Genomic DNA, 14,946 nt, shown 5'->3' on the forward strand with positions numbered 1-14,946 from the left:
CCGCTTGGTACGTTCGTCCCTTATATAGGGATTGATGAGGCTAAAGAGACGTTGTATGACCAGTCACTATAAAAAATAAGATGTCATCATAGCCCTACAGGTGTTTTTTATCTCGTGAACAAACTCCAGTTTGCCACATAGTTGGATACGTTTTCCTCCATTTTTTTTAAATAAATATATGGCCTTTCACTCCAGAACAGTTGATTTTTCCCACTATAATTTATTATATATCAGACTAGAATGCTGTTCACAACGGCATCAGAATGACACAAATGTGGGACAATTGCTTTGTTAGCAAGACATAGTCAAACAGGCAAATGCATTTTTCAGGACTTGCCTCCTTTATGAGAACATAGTGGTCAGCATGATCACTACACTCCTGAATAGCTTAAGGTGTGTCGTTTTAAGAATGGGTCATATCTTGGGGGTTTCTATCATTCTATCAGTTCAAAGCCTTTCCAAATGTACATTGGGGCCTAAAACATTTTCAAGCAAAATTGGTGCCCTGAAAGCTACCAAGTACTCTATTCCTTTTGGGTCCTGCCGTGTGTCCAGGCAGCGCATTAGGGCCACAATGGGCATATTTTTGAACACAGGAGAAACAGGGTGATAGATTTTGGGGTGTGATTCTTCATTTTCATGTTCACTTTACAAAGAAATCGGTCTTCAAACTGATACTTTTAATTCACCTATGTATTAAATATAGCAAAAAACTGTGGGGTCAAAATAATTACTATACCCCTAGATAAATACCTTAAGGGGTCTAGTTTTCTAAATGGGGTCATTTGTGGGGGTTTCCACCATTCTGAGACCTAGGAGCCTCTGAAAACCTGGCTTGGTGCAGGAAAACAAAATGTACTCCAGCTGGTCCTCATAGGCTTCCGTGAATGGCAGACCGGTCTGTTGTATGGCTTCCGGTTTTGCCATGCAACCGACGGCAGCACCCGCAATCGGTCCCCGGGAAAGTTTGTTATAGCAACAAACACTCCCTGCGATCACATGATCGGGACCTTAACCAATCAGGTCCCGGTCATGTCTCCGGGACCAGAGGCAGGGGTTAACACCGCGATCCGGGTGTCAGCACTACACAGACACCAGGATCGCGCTTTTAACACCCACTGTGAATTCACGTCGGCGCTGCACAGAGCCCAGCAAGCGCCGACGTGAATTTACAGTGAGCGGTCAGGAAGCGGTTAATGATGGTGATCATATTCTCTGCAGTCGAACCAATCGGTTCGGCTGTCAGGGAACAGGTTGCTGGGGAGCCACTGACACAGACGGCGTCCGAGCGCTTTTCACAGCGCTATGCCGGCTGGAACAGAGATCTGTATATTCACGCCCTGGCTGCACAGGGTATGTGCGAAAAGGACGTGAAAATACAGATTGTCGACATGAAAGGGTTAAGGTCCAAACTAGCTTGGTCATTAAGGGGTTAATAGTAATTAACCCCATCATGTACCTTACATATCAACCCATAGTGACTGAGAAACATGATGGGGTTAATTACTATTAATGTGAGGCACGTGGAGGTTAAATTCATCATCACACCTCGCGCCTCACATCAGAAAATATAACTTTTTTTTAATTTTTTTATTACTGTTGGCAAAGTATCGAATTGGTATCGAAATCGCAATACTAAACGAAGTATCGGTATCGAAGTCCAAATTCTGGTATCGTGACATCCCTAGTGGGGTCAAAATGCTAACTATACTCCTACAAAAATTCCTTGAGGGGTGTAGTTTCCAAAATGGGGTCACTTTTGGGGGGTTTCCACTGCTTTGGCACCACAAGACCTCTTCAAACCAGACATGGTGCCTAAAATATATTGTAATAAAATAGAGGCCCAAAAATCCACTAGGTGCTCCTTTGCTTCTGAGGCCTGTGCGTCAGTCCATTACCACACTAGAACCACATGGGGGATATTTATAAAAACTGCAGAATCTGGACAATAAATATTAGGTTGCGTTTTTCTGGTAAAACCTTCTGTGTTACAGGACAAAATGTATTACAAATGAATTTCGTAAAAAAAAAAAAAAAAGGAAATTTGTAAATTTCACCTCTATTTTGCTTTATTTCCTGTGAAACACCTAAAGAGTTAAAATAATTTCTGAATGCTGTTTTGAATACTTTGAGGGGTGCAGTTTTTAAAATGGGGTGATTTATGGGGACTTTCTAATATATAAGGCCCTCAAAACCACTTCAGAACTGAACTGGTCCATGAAAATTAGCCTTTTGAAATTTTCTTGAAAATGTGAGAAATTGCTGCTAAAGTTCTAAGCCTTGTAACGTCCCAGAAAAATAAAATAATGTTCAAAAAAATTATGCAAACATAAAGTAGACATATGGGGGATGGTAACTAGTAACTATTTTGTGTGGTATTACTATCTGTTGTACAAGCAGATACATTTAAAAAAGGCAGATTTTTGGAAATTCTCTAAATTTTGGTGTTTTTTACAAATAAATATTCAATTTAACAACCAAATTATTTCAGTATCATAAAGTACAAAATGTCACGAGAAAATCTCAGAATCGCTTGGATAGGCAAAAGCATTCTTGAGTTATTACCACATAAAGTGACACGTCAGATTTGCAAAAATAGGCTGTGTCCACAAGGCCAAAACAGGCTTAGACACTAAGGGGTTAAAGGGGTTGTGCAGTCCCTAAAAATTGATGGCCGCCTTCTCCTGTTGTAGTGAATGAGAGAAGAAGGCTGCAACCCTGACCCATCGGCCGATCCCTAAATTTTTAGAAACTGGACCACGCCTTTAAAGTCTACGTTACTTTGTTCTTCACTTCTTGATAAACCTAGAAAGTTTTTGTAATATGAACATTGTTCTTCACCACTCGTATTATCCTGTTACCTATGCAAAGAAAGATTGAAACCTGCAGAGCTCCAGTGTGCAAAGCTGCTAAGAGACGCATATAGATAAAACTAACCGCGATGATGCCAGCTACATACGAATTCAGTTCTTGAAAACCAAAAACACACATTAAAGGCTATGTACACCTTTGAAATCGTGTTTTTAAAAAAAATATATAATGTCTATCGGTGTGTTTGGTGCACCTTTCTAAATCCTTTTTATTAAAAATAATTTTTACTTTGAGATACAGCTGCTTTGTATACTGTATACAGAGCAGCTGTATCTAGCACTGAGACCTGTATCGGTCAGGTCAGCGGGACTGACATGTTCAGTGTCAGCGGGTCAGATACAACTTATCAATTAAATCTAAGTCTAAGTTAAGAACAAGATACCGCAGCTCTCTATATAGTATACAAACAGCTGCATATATATATATATATATATATATATATATATATATATATATATATATATATATATATAAGTACAAATCATTTTTAATAAAAAAATATTTAGAAAGTAGCACAGAAAGGATTTCAAAGTTGTACATAGCTTTTACATTAATTTAAGATTGATGGCCATTGGGACCCCCACAATCAGCACAATTAAGGGGTCGCGTCGCTCCTGCACTGCATCCTCTTTACAGCGAGTATGAGCGGTTCCACTTGGTACTAGGAAAAATAAATGTGACGTGTGAACAAGCCCTTTTGTGAGCTTGTTGTGTCTACATGTGATCAGTAAAGAAAAAAAACGGTCTAACAAAAAACTTATTTTAAAGAACTTGAGAATAAATACACAATAAAAGGACATATACAGGTCTCCCCACTGCTATATGATGGGAACATAGACAAAGCAACAGCCTGCGGTACCATGCATGCTAAAAACATACTAATAATAATACACTTAAATGAACTAAAGCATGCATACATGAGAGCGCTCATCACTGCGATACTAAAGGGCCTTTTACACCAGCCGACAATAGGCCGATGCAGCGAACACCGATCAATGAGACATCGTTGATCGGCGCTCGTTTGCTCCTGTCACACGGAGCTATGGATGGGGACAAGCGGTTGTTACTCCGATCGCTTGTCCTCATCCATCATCATCATGTCGGCAGCGCCTCTCCCCGTTTGCACAAGGAGACGCGCTGCCGACAACGATAATCTTTTAGTTTTTTTTAAAACGATGCGATCAGATGATCGAGAGTTTGCTCGTTCATCTGCTGATCGCTGCCCTGTTTACATAGGACAATTATCGGCAACGAGCGTTATATGAACGCTCGTCTGCACGATAATCGCCCAGTTCAAAAGGGCCTTAAGAACGGCCCAACAGCCTGCCATGGTAAAGGACTAGCTGCAAACGTGGACATTGCGCACGGCCCTGCAATATATTATATGCTTACATTAAGCGACTATAGTATAGAGCCACTATCACCACAGCTAGATAATCATGCTGCTGCTGCATACACCACGAACACACTCCGCAAAAGATCAGAAACCAGAACGAACGCAAACGTCATTTTACCTTAAATTATATATTTTTTTAATTAACAGAAAGATAATGGAATAGAAGGATCACAGTGGAATAAGGCTGAGCAAGGGCATCACTGGGACCAAAACACATGTGAAAGACCACTAAATGCAGATTAGTATAACAAGGGAGATTAAGAACAGTAACGTGTGTAAATGTCTCTCAGATGAAATAGTGCCCCTTAGGCTGGGTTCACACAGTTTTTTGCAGGCAGAAAATCTGGAATTTTGAGGCATATTTTGCTCTGCCTGCACGCCGATTTTCGTCCGCGGCCATTGGGCGCCGTGAGCAAAATACGCCGCGAAATACGCTTTCTCTGCCTCACATTGATGTCAATGAGAGGTCAGACACGTAAACACCCGAAGATAGGGCATGTCGCTTCTTTTTCCAGCAAGACGGTTTTTCCGCTCGCGGGAAAAAAACGCCTCCGCCTCCCATTGAAATCAATGGGAGGCATTTTCGGCCGTTTTTCGACTCGGTTTCGACGTCAAAAAACATGTGAAAAAAACTCTGTGAACTTACCCTAAGGGCCTGGGGAGTTTTCTACACTTCCCACAAGTCAATCGAAGAACAGCTGTTATCAGCCTAATATGGCTGATAACAGGGAACAAGTTATGCTTTAAGTGCACCCTCCTACGCTGCGGGGGCCGCATACAAACAAAACCTCGCCCACACGTGGGAGCCAATGGCCAAGCGATCTTGCTGGCAATACCACAGCATTACTGGCAAAATCATACGTCCATTTGCCACTGCATGTGGATATGTTTTCATCCACATGCGGCCGCCATAGTGTGTAGGCTCCCTGAATGGTTATCCAAACACAGGCATCGTTGCCGAGAGTTGGCGCATTATAGATGAGATATTGATGTCTTGATGAAAATTGGTATGCTTATAGGTAAATCCATTAAAGGTGTATTCCCAACTAAAACATGTATGGAACATTTACGGGATATGCCCTAAATGTCTGTTACATGGGGTTCCCAGCCCTGGGGCCCGCACCTATTTCCAGAAAGTCCCTCAGCCAGCCTCTGTCCAGACTGTTGAGGTGGCCGCTGCATCCAGGCAGATTATAAATGGAGGGGGGACACGAATGTGCACAACTTTCTCTATTCATTCCTGTGGGAGTTATCGAAACAGCCAAGTTCTTTTGCTCAGGGGTTGTGTCCAATGGATATGCCATAAATATTTAAGTTGGGAATACCCTTTAAATGCATATTGCACATTAACATGTACATAACCTATGTGCGAACCCCATGGAGTTCTCCCAACATGGTCTTGTGAAGTCAAAGAGCTGATCGTTTCTGCAGTGCACCAACATCTCTACACAGATCAGCGTTTGGGAAGTGAACCTTATGGATCCTATGCTTTTTGAAAACCATGCCGCAATAGGCAGCAATTAGGATGGGGTTCAACTATAGCGAGTTCTGCATCACATCTTCCCCAAGTAGGGTCTATGAGGCGGAGTATTATAAATGGTTATCACCTCTAAGACACCTAGGACCCAACCCGATTAGTAGAAAAGAGCTGGAGCTCTGCAGCGCCTTCACTAAAATACCCAACACAGAACCATTCATGTATGTGGAGCAGCTCAGCCTCATTCAAATGAAAAGGTCTGAGCTGCAGTTCCGGACACACTTACATAGACTTAGCAGCGCTGTAGTGAACAGACCACAGCGCTCCAGCCAGACCCCCACTGATCACATATTGATGGCCTATCTTAACGATAACAAACATTGTACTTTGCTATCCTAAAGAAAGCCCATCAATGTTGAAAAACCCCTTTAAAAACAGGCTCTGTCACCAGATTTTGCAACCCCTATCTCCTATTGCAGCAGATCGGCGCTGCAATGTAGATAAGAGTAACGTTTTTTTGGTTTGTTTTTTTTAAAATCAGAATTTTTGGCCAAGTTATGACCATTTTTATATTTATGCAAATGAGGCTTTCTAAAGTACAACTGGGCGTGTTTAAAGTTGAAGTACAACTGGGCGTGTATTGTGTGTACACATCTGGGTGTGTTTACTTCTTTTACTAGCTGGGCGTTGTGAATATAAGTGTATGATGCTGACGAATCAGCATCATCCACTTCTCTTCGTTACAACCCAGCGTGTTCTCGAGAGATCACGCTGTGACGTCACTCACTTCCTGCCCCAGGTCCTGCATCGCGTCGGACGAGCGAGGACACATCGGCACCAGAGGCTACAGTTGATTCTGCAGCAGCATCGGCGTTTGCAGGTAAGTCGATGTAGCTACTTACCTGCAAACGCTGATGCTGCTGCAGAATCAACTGTAGCCTCTGGTGCCGATGTGTCCTCGCTCGTCCGACACGATGCAGGACCTGTGAGTGACGACACAGCGTGATCTCTCGAGAACACGCTGTGTGTCTGTGCACTGCCAGAAGCTGGGCGTTCTGAAGAGAAGTGGATGATGCTGATTCGTCAGCATCATACACTCCCATTCACAACGCCCAGCTAGTAAAAGAAGTAAACACGCCCAGTTGTCCATTAGAAAGGCTCATTTGCATAAATATAAAAATGCTCATAACTTGGCCAAAAATGCTTGTTTTTAAAAAAAAAACAAAAAACGTTACTGTAATCTACATTGCAGCGCCGATCTGCTGCAATAGGAGATAGGGGTTGCAAAATCTGGTGACAGAGCCTCTTTAAAGAGGCTCTGTCACCAGATTGTAAGTGCCCTATCTCCTACATAATGTGATCAGTGCTGTAATGTAATTACAGCAGTGGTTTTTATTTGGAAAAACGATAAATTTTCACCAAGTTATGACCTATTTTAGCTTTATGTTAAGGAGTTTCTTAATGCCCAACTGGGCGTGTTTTTACTTTTGACCAAGTGGGCGTTGTACAGAGGAGTGTATGAGGCTGACCAATCAGTGACCAATCAGCGTCATACACTTCTCTCCATTCATGTACTCAGCACAGCGTGTGCTGTCACTTACCCCCACGTTAACGTTACTGAAGTGTCTTGAGAGTAAATAGACATCGCCTCCAGCCAGGACGATGTCTATTAAACACTCCCGACGCTTCGGTAACGTTAATGTGTGTCACTTACTCGAGATCACGCTTGCTGTCATTTACAGCGTGATCTTGCGAGATCATAACTTGATGAAAATTGATAATTTTTCTAAATAAAAAAACACTGCTGTTACCTACATTACAGCATCTATCACATTATGTAGGAGATAGGGCGCTTATAATGTGGGGACAGAGCCTCTAAGAAAGGCATTCTGAATGCAGCGGTGTTGTATGTGGGAAGGAATGTAATTGTACACAACGAAACAGAGAAAGATCCCAGCGGTTTGTCAGATTTTCTGCCACCGTAATAAAAGATGATCAAGGAATTACATGGAAAAGATCAAACAGAAACTCTTTTTTATCTAAGTTCAATAGAAAGATCACAAGAGACAAATAATATGAAATGGCCTGAGAGTTGTCAAGAGGGAGTGACCCAGAGAGCAGAGCAAACTGGATGACACAAAATCAAATAAACTCCCCCATAAAATTGTTCAATTCTGCTCTGAATCGGCGGGAGCTGTCAGGGCACGACCAGTCCGAATGCCGCACAAGGTGAACAAATAGCATGCCGCCAGTTCAGAAATTATACTGAAGTGTTGACCAAGGAAATAAAGCCAAAGTATACTTTATAAACGACCCCTTATCAAAATAGGTCAACTCGTTTTCTGTGATCGTAGAGTATCTCGCTCTGTGACTTGGACTCCTCGGGTGCAAATGTCCTGGTGGGGGCAAATTATAGACAGAAAAAGGTAAACGCTGCAAAAAGTATCATCACTCTGTTTAATATATTAAGGAGTATTGTCCACTTTTCAGAGTATATTAAGGAAGTGCTTAAATAACAATACCTAAAAGAAAGACATTTCCTTTATAATTTTACTAATTAACAGTTATAGGTTGCTATGTAATTCTCTGTTTTCATAATCCACTCATTTACAGCGAAATAAGGGAGCTAGTACTATCTGTGCCGACACCATTTAAGGCGGAGACAAGAATGCAGTACTATCTGTGCACTATCTGTCCTCATTTAAAGGGGAGACATGGACGCAGTACTATCTGTGCAGACAGAAATACAGTACCATCTGTGCCGACATCATTTATGGGGGAGACAGGAATGCAGTACTATCTGTGCCGACATCATTTATGGTTGAGACAGGAAGGCAGTACTATCCGTGTCTAAATCATTCTATAAGCAAAGGCATGTACTGCTCACTATAGTAAAGTGACCACCAAAACATGGAGATTGGTATTTGGCTATTACAGCTATTGAGAATTCAAAAAAGGTGAAGGGGGTGGATTACAATAGTGTGAAGAAAAATACTCCGAATTTTTCTGTAATATTGGATTATTAGAAAACAAAAAAAAAAAAACAAAAAAAAAAAAAACGCGAAAAATTAAAAGCTATATAAAACTTTGCACACTATTATTTTTTACAAAATAAAACCACGTATTATGGAATATTAAACAACTTAAATTCATTTTTGTTCAAAAAAAAATAAATAATAATGTTTAACATTTTTTTAGAAGCTGGTTCTCAAAAAGTAAACTTTTTTTTTTAAAATAAAAAACAATTAAGAGGTTGCTTAAAAACCCTTCCTACATTTTTTTCATAATAAAAAAAGTGCAAAAGATATACATAGCCTTTAAAGGGGGTTTCCAGCTTCTGACAACAGATGACCTATCCACCAGTACATTATCTGCGGGGGTCCGATTCCCGGGCTCCGAACAGATCAGCTGGTCCGGTGCCTCAATGCACCGGACGTACAACCTGGAAGCAGTTCGCTCTGACCACGGAATAGCGGCCGAGCAGCAGTACTGCAGCTCTGCTCCTATTCAATTCAAGTGAGTCCGGTGTTGGACCCACACCGATGACATACTGAGGACCTATCCCGTGGACAGGTCATCAGTTGTCAGAAGTTGGACACCCCTTTAAGTCCTTAGACAGAGGGAAGTGGGGGACACAGAAAGCGGAGGGCCCCCTGTGCAAGAACAGTATATGGGCCCCCTAATTTCCAACATCTCATCATAAACCACCCTTAGGGACTTATATCTTTCTAACAATATATCAGTAGTTGTTAGCCATTCAGTTCTTTAGCTCAGGCATTTACATGCAAATGGGCAAGGCTGTTTTTAGTTAACAGTGAGCCCCCTTACCTACTGTGCCGCTGCATCAATGGTATGTCCTCCCCTGGAGGGAAGGAAAGTCCCCGTACCATCCCACTACTAATTGCAGTGATTCTGATAATAAAACAAGGATTAACCGTCATTTCCTTAATATATTCCGTAAAGTGACTCAAACTTGAGAACACAGTAACTAGGTTCACAGCAGCTTGAGAATTATAGCCAATATGTTGAAAGAAGCACTATGCAGCCCACCAGGACGTAGTGACATCACCAGCTTGAGGAGTTCAGTGATGTCACTAGTTCCTAATAAATGATCTTCCTCCGTGTAGTAGGATATAGTTGCGCAAGATCCTGCAGAAACATTTTCCAGCTGTTATCGAAAGCCATAAAACCTACAGGAGTTTGATTAAATTGGCCATAATCACAAAACAGCTCATACATGTGCAAGGAAAGCACAAGACCCTTTCAAATCCGCCATGTCAAAAGTTAGTGATGTAATACCGAGTTAGGAGAACTGGTCTGCGCCACACTTTGCCAAGGGGTTAAACAGATTCTATGTTAGCCCGTTCACCCACATAATAAAGGCAAATTAATAAAAGGCAATATGAAGGTATACCTTGGGATTGTAACACATTTTGTATTGCAGTTCTGCGTTGTGATTGACTTCTCGAGTTCATCCAGTTGTCCGGTCTTCTTCAGCTTTTTCACTAAGCTCTTCACTGCCTTTTCACACCACTTCTCCTCCTGCCCGTTCTGCTCCCCGCCACCAGCTCCGGTGGTGCCACTTGCTGACTTCTTCCATCCGAGGAGACGTTTCACAACGGGAGGTGTAAAGGGCAAAATGGAGGACATAATGGTGCAGTTTCCACTCAAACCTGACCTAAAAAAACAAAAAGAGACAGCGGAAATTGTGAGGTGCTCTTAAACTTAGGTGACACCCACCCAGTGACCCCAGCAGCATTTAATATCTAATCATAGCAGAAAGTAACAGAGTTATGGTTATGCAAATAGATTACAAATTCAAAATTTTACCCAGGATACATTACAATTTTCCCACAAAGGTCATATAAAAGGGAATTCTCACAGTGGAGCAGACATTCATTTAAAGGGGTTCTCCACATTGGACTTGTTAGATGGGTTCCTTGACCCCAGCGATCAGCTGTAATCTGTGGGGATACCTGGCAGTAAAAGTTCAATTTCCCTGCAGCACCACCACAGGGGAACTTAAGTATTACATAGTGTCCGTTCACATCAATGAGTGGTCTGTGTAATACAGGACAGGTCCTCCATAGACACTCTTTGTAACCGCTCTCCACTCTGACCAAGAGATGGTTTTATAAACTAGACAACTCCTTTAAAGGGTAAATAAACTATTAAAAAAAACTTTTGACACGTGATAGTGACATGTCAGAAGTTTTGATCTGTTGGGGTCCAAGCAGTGAGACCCCCACCAATCGCTAAAAGAAGTGGCAGAAACAGTCAGTGAGCGCTGTGCCGCTTCGTTTCTGATCGGCTTTCCTCGGAGTAGTGTGCGGGCTCAATAGAATGTCTAGGAGTCCATACAATGCTCGCTAGTCTTTCCAGGAAATATACGGGAAGGTGTCTGTCGGCTATAGATATGAACAGGTCCATAATGGGGCCTTACTCTTATCCATATAGAACAAAGAGCTGATGGTGGCTCAGTCAGTAATGGACAACTAAAACTTCTGTCACCAAGTGCAGATGATCGTGCTTCTTTAATAGAAAAGAACAAGGAGCAAAGTTATTACACGATTGCAATGCTCCGCACCATAAACGACATTTTCTTTTTTGCATAAGAACACAGTTGCCAAAGCCACGAATGATGGCATGTGTGATGGAGATACGAGGGTTTATTTTAGGAAAAACCCCTCACGATGCAAATGAAAGGAATACAAATATCCTAAACATTGTAGTATCCTGGTAGTGAAGACTACAACTCACAGCATGCGAGCCCTGCTGGTACAGAACCATCTTATCCTATTGCTTCGTCTCCAGTCACTTCTGCAACTCCCAGTTCTCCACTTGCAAACAAAACCTATACTGCACAGAACTGGATGAAACCCGTATATACCAGAGTCTGGGCCACTGGGAAACATTTGCCTACAGGACTGTATAAACTGGCTTCTCTCTGTTAGATACATCTGAGACAGTGCACTGCATGAGGAACACAGATGTGGAAGATACAAGCATAGCATAACTTTATGTTCCTGGGCGATCAGCTACAGTTCACTCATAGGGGTACAATAGGTCAAAGTGGAGAATCCCTTTAAGTAGAACATTAGGAAGGCTTAATAGATGTCGCTAAGCGATAACACCCCATCAGGACACATCAGCATGTGGTGTCAGAGATCAGACTGACATCAACATGGGGCTCTATGGAAGTTCAGTTTAGTGCAAACTCAGGGGGTTCAAGTGAAACCGGCCTTTGTCAGAGACCACGCACTGATTTTTCCTTAAAAGAATAACTGTACTGTCATCAAACTTTTGACATGTCAAAGACATTTTAAAAGCTTTAAACGGTGGTGGGTGCAGGTGCCGAGACCCCCACCATCGCCGATTTAAAAAGGGGCAGAAGCACTGAGCGCGCACTTCCGGTCAGGCTGAAGACGGCTCTCATAGATGTTCTATGAGAAACCGTCTTCAGCCTGACAGCAAGCGCTGATCATAGCCAAAGGTGCCAAGTGCTTAGCTGAACGCTTCTGCCGCTTAGTTTCAGCGACGGTGGGGGTGTCAGCACCTGCCAGATCCGGCTGGGACTTGCACAATAATACAAAGAGAACAAAGATCCTATAACTTAAAAAAAAAAAAATTATGAGGTATAGTCACAAATGTAAATCTTTCCACCATTGTACCAACAAGTCGCATTTAAGACTTCCACTTCATACAGGAAGAGAGTCAATCTGTTATTTCTATTACACTATGACATATAAATACCGAACACAACACATTCTTGTGGGGGAAGTACAACGCCGCAGAGAAATGGAACATGGTGAAATTTCCAGTTAAAGGTGTCTAAACCACAGAAAAAAAACAGAAGGGCTCGTGCCATCTGAGGGAAGCCGCGACCTCGTAGATTTGTATATGTATTTCAGCGGCAACCGTAGTGGATCTGCACTTATATTTGTAGTCCGTCATTACAGGGGAATACAATGCAATGGACAATTCTGTGTATAGGACTCTAATAGAGCCTATAGATGCAATATGGGGGGTGCACTAGTCAGAACCCCCTTAATGGAGAACCGTTGTGTGCCGATGGTATCCGTCGTATAACGGAAGTAGCGCTTCTGGTATTTTCGTTGTTCCGAACCGGACGGAGAAGAACAACAGAAAGACCGACGTAGAAGTGAACTAAGGGTAAAAATCACACACACAGTTTTGGTGCAGTTTCTTGACCCAAAGCCAGAAGTGGATCTAAAAGGAAAGAACATGTGTAAAGAAAAGACTGATGCATCTCCATTCTGTGGTGGCCACTCCGGTGTTTGGCTAAATAAAACGGAGCCAAAAACTGCAACAAAACGGTGTGTGGTCCTGGCCTGAGGCCACTTTCACACGTCAGGATTTTGCATCAGTATTTGGAAGCCAAAACCAGGAGCGGAACCGACAGAGAAAAAGTATAATGGAAAGATTTTCACCTCTGCCATGTTTTGACTTCCAAATAACGATCAAATTATTGCCGGAGGAAATTCACACAGTGCCGATTTGCCGCATTTTTTGCATGCATTTTTTTTAAGCCAAAACCAGAGTTGGATTCAGTAGAGCATATATTTTTTTTTTCAGCACTGATTTTAATACGGAAATTGCGTTGGAATCGGCAAAAAATCTCCTTAATACTCCCTCCATCGATTTTAATATGGGAGGTAGAGGTGTTTCTTCTCCTTGGCAGTTTTTCACCGCTCATTTAAGGGGGAAAAAAAATAAAAATAAAATAAAAAAAGTGTCAAAATTCCACAAGGAATATTTTTCTGCTTGACAAAAAAATAAAATAAAAAACTCAGTGTGAAATAGGCCTAAGGGTTCTATTTCTTATTTTTAGGTTCCGTTCCTAATTTTGGCTTAAAAAATAAATGCAAAATCTGCACTGTGTGAACAAGGCCTAAGGCCTCATGCCCACCTCAGTTATTTTCTTCAGGGTGCTATCCATTTTTTTAACGGATAGCACCCTGACACATTCATTTCGATGGGGCCATGCACACTTCCGTTGTTTTAACGGAACCTTGTGGTGGCTCTGACAAAAATAGGACAGGTCCTACCCATGTCCTTTTTTGACGGAACAGTCTCTGCCTTTTCATTCATTTGGTCCGTTGCAACAACGGACTGCACACGGAAGCCATCAGTGTGTGGTCCGTGTTCAACGGATCCATCATTAGCGGCCATACGACAGCCAACGGAAGAGTGCATAAGGCCTAAGGCTCCATGCACACAACCGTGCCTGTAATTACGGGCATGGCCGGCAGCGGGCCGTTTTTAACGGGCCGTGCGCGGATTCTAAAGTATAGGAGCACGGTCCGCAAAATAAGAAAATAGGACGTCCTATTTTTTTCGGCTGGTTTCTACAGCACGGACAGCCTCCCGTAGACATACGGGAAGGTGTCAGTAGGCCATAGAAATGAATGGGCCCTAATTCCGGTTTGTAATTACGGGCGATTTTACGGTCGTGTGCATGGGGCCTAAGAGTACGTTCAGACACGACAGATTTGTTGCAGAAACGTCTGCAACTGAACATTTGTTCTATTCAGTTGAATGTGGTTGTTTCTGCAGCAGGTGCGTGGATTTTTACAAATCTCTTGCAAAAAAATCTGCCGCTGTGAACCAACTCCTATTACATTGTCCCTGGAGCTTCCCACCGGTGATCAGGCGTCATCAGTTCCATTGTGTAAAAGGTCGTGCATGTTCATCATTTTACAGTTTACACAAAAAATATATATCTTCATAAAACATGGATTCACTTAGTAAATACATTACATATCTTGTACTAATAAGGAGTTCCAGCCGGTAGGGTCTCCTGCACACGCTGCGGTTTTTGGGGCAGATTTTGTGCCTGCTGCAGAAACAACCCAATACAGATGAATGGAACTTATTAACAGTCACAGAAATTACTGCAACAAAATCGTCCGCATGTCAATCCACCCTAAGGCCCTGTTCACACCGCAGAATTATTGCGGCAGAACATTCAATTCAATAGGCGTCGGACGTTTCTTTTTCCTGCTAGCGGATTACTTCAGCTGGCAGGAAAATGAAGCGTCTTGCTCGATCTTCGGGCGGATTCAGCGTGAACCTCACATTGAAGTCAATGGGAGGAATCTTCCTGATGGCAGGAATAATTGCGCAGTGGATTTTGAGGCGGGACCCACCACGCAAAATCCACAGTGCGTCCCAGAGCTGC

The 14,946-nt window shown here is 42.4% G+C and overlaps 1 protein-coding gene across 2 annotated transcripts in view; it reads right to left on the bottom strand.

The window, feature by feature from the left end:
* SMAD2 (SMAD family member 2) overlaps positions 1-14,946 on the bottom strand; it is a 68,252-nt gene that overhangs the window by 33,573 nt on the left and 19,733 nt on the right. For both annotated transcript variants that reach the window (XM_075840862.1, XM_075840855.1), the window contains exon 2: positions 10,159-10,422. In XM_075840862.1, coding sequence (XP_075696977.1) covers positions 10,159-10,394 — 236 coding nt within the window. In that variant the 5' untranslated portion in view covers positions 10,395-10,422. The remainder of the gene's footprint in view (positions 1-10,158; positions 10,423-14,946) is intronic.

Source organism: Rhinoderma darwinii, chromosome 1 (genome assembly GCF_050947455.1).
Source record: "Rhinoderma darwinii isolate aRhiDar2 chromosome 1, aRhiDar2.hap1, whole genome shotgun sequence".
Taxonomy (NCBI): Eukaryota; Metazoa; Chordata; class Amphibia; order Anura; family Rhinodermatidae; genus Rhinoderma; species Rhinoderma darwinii.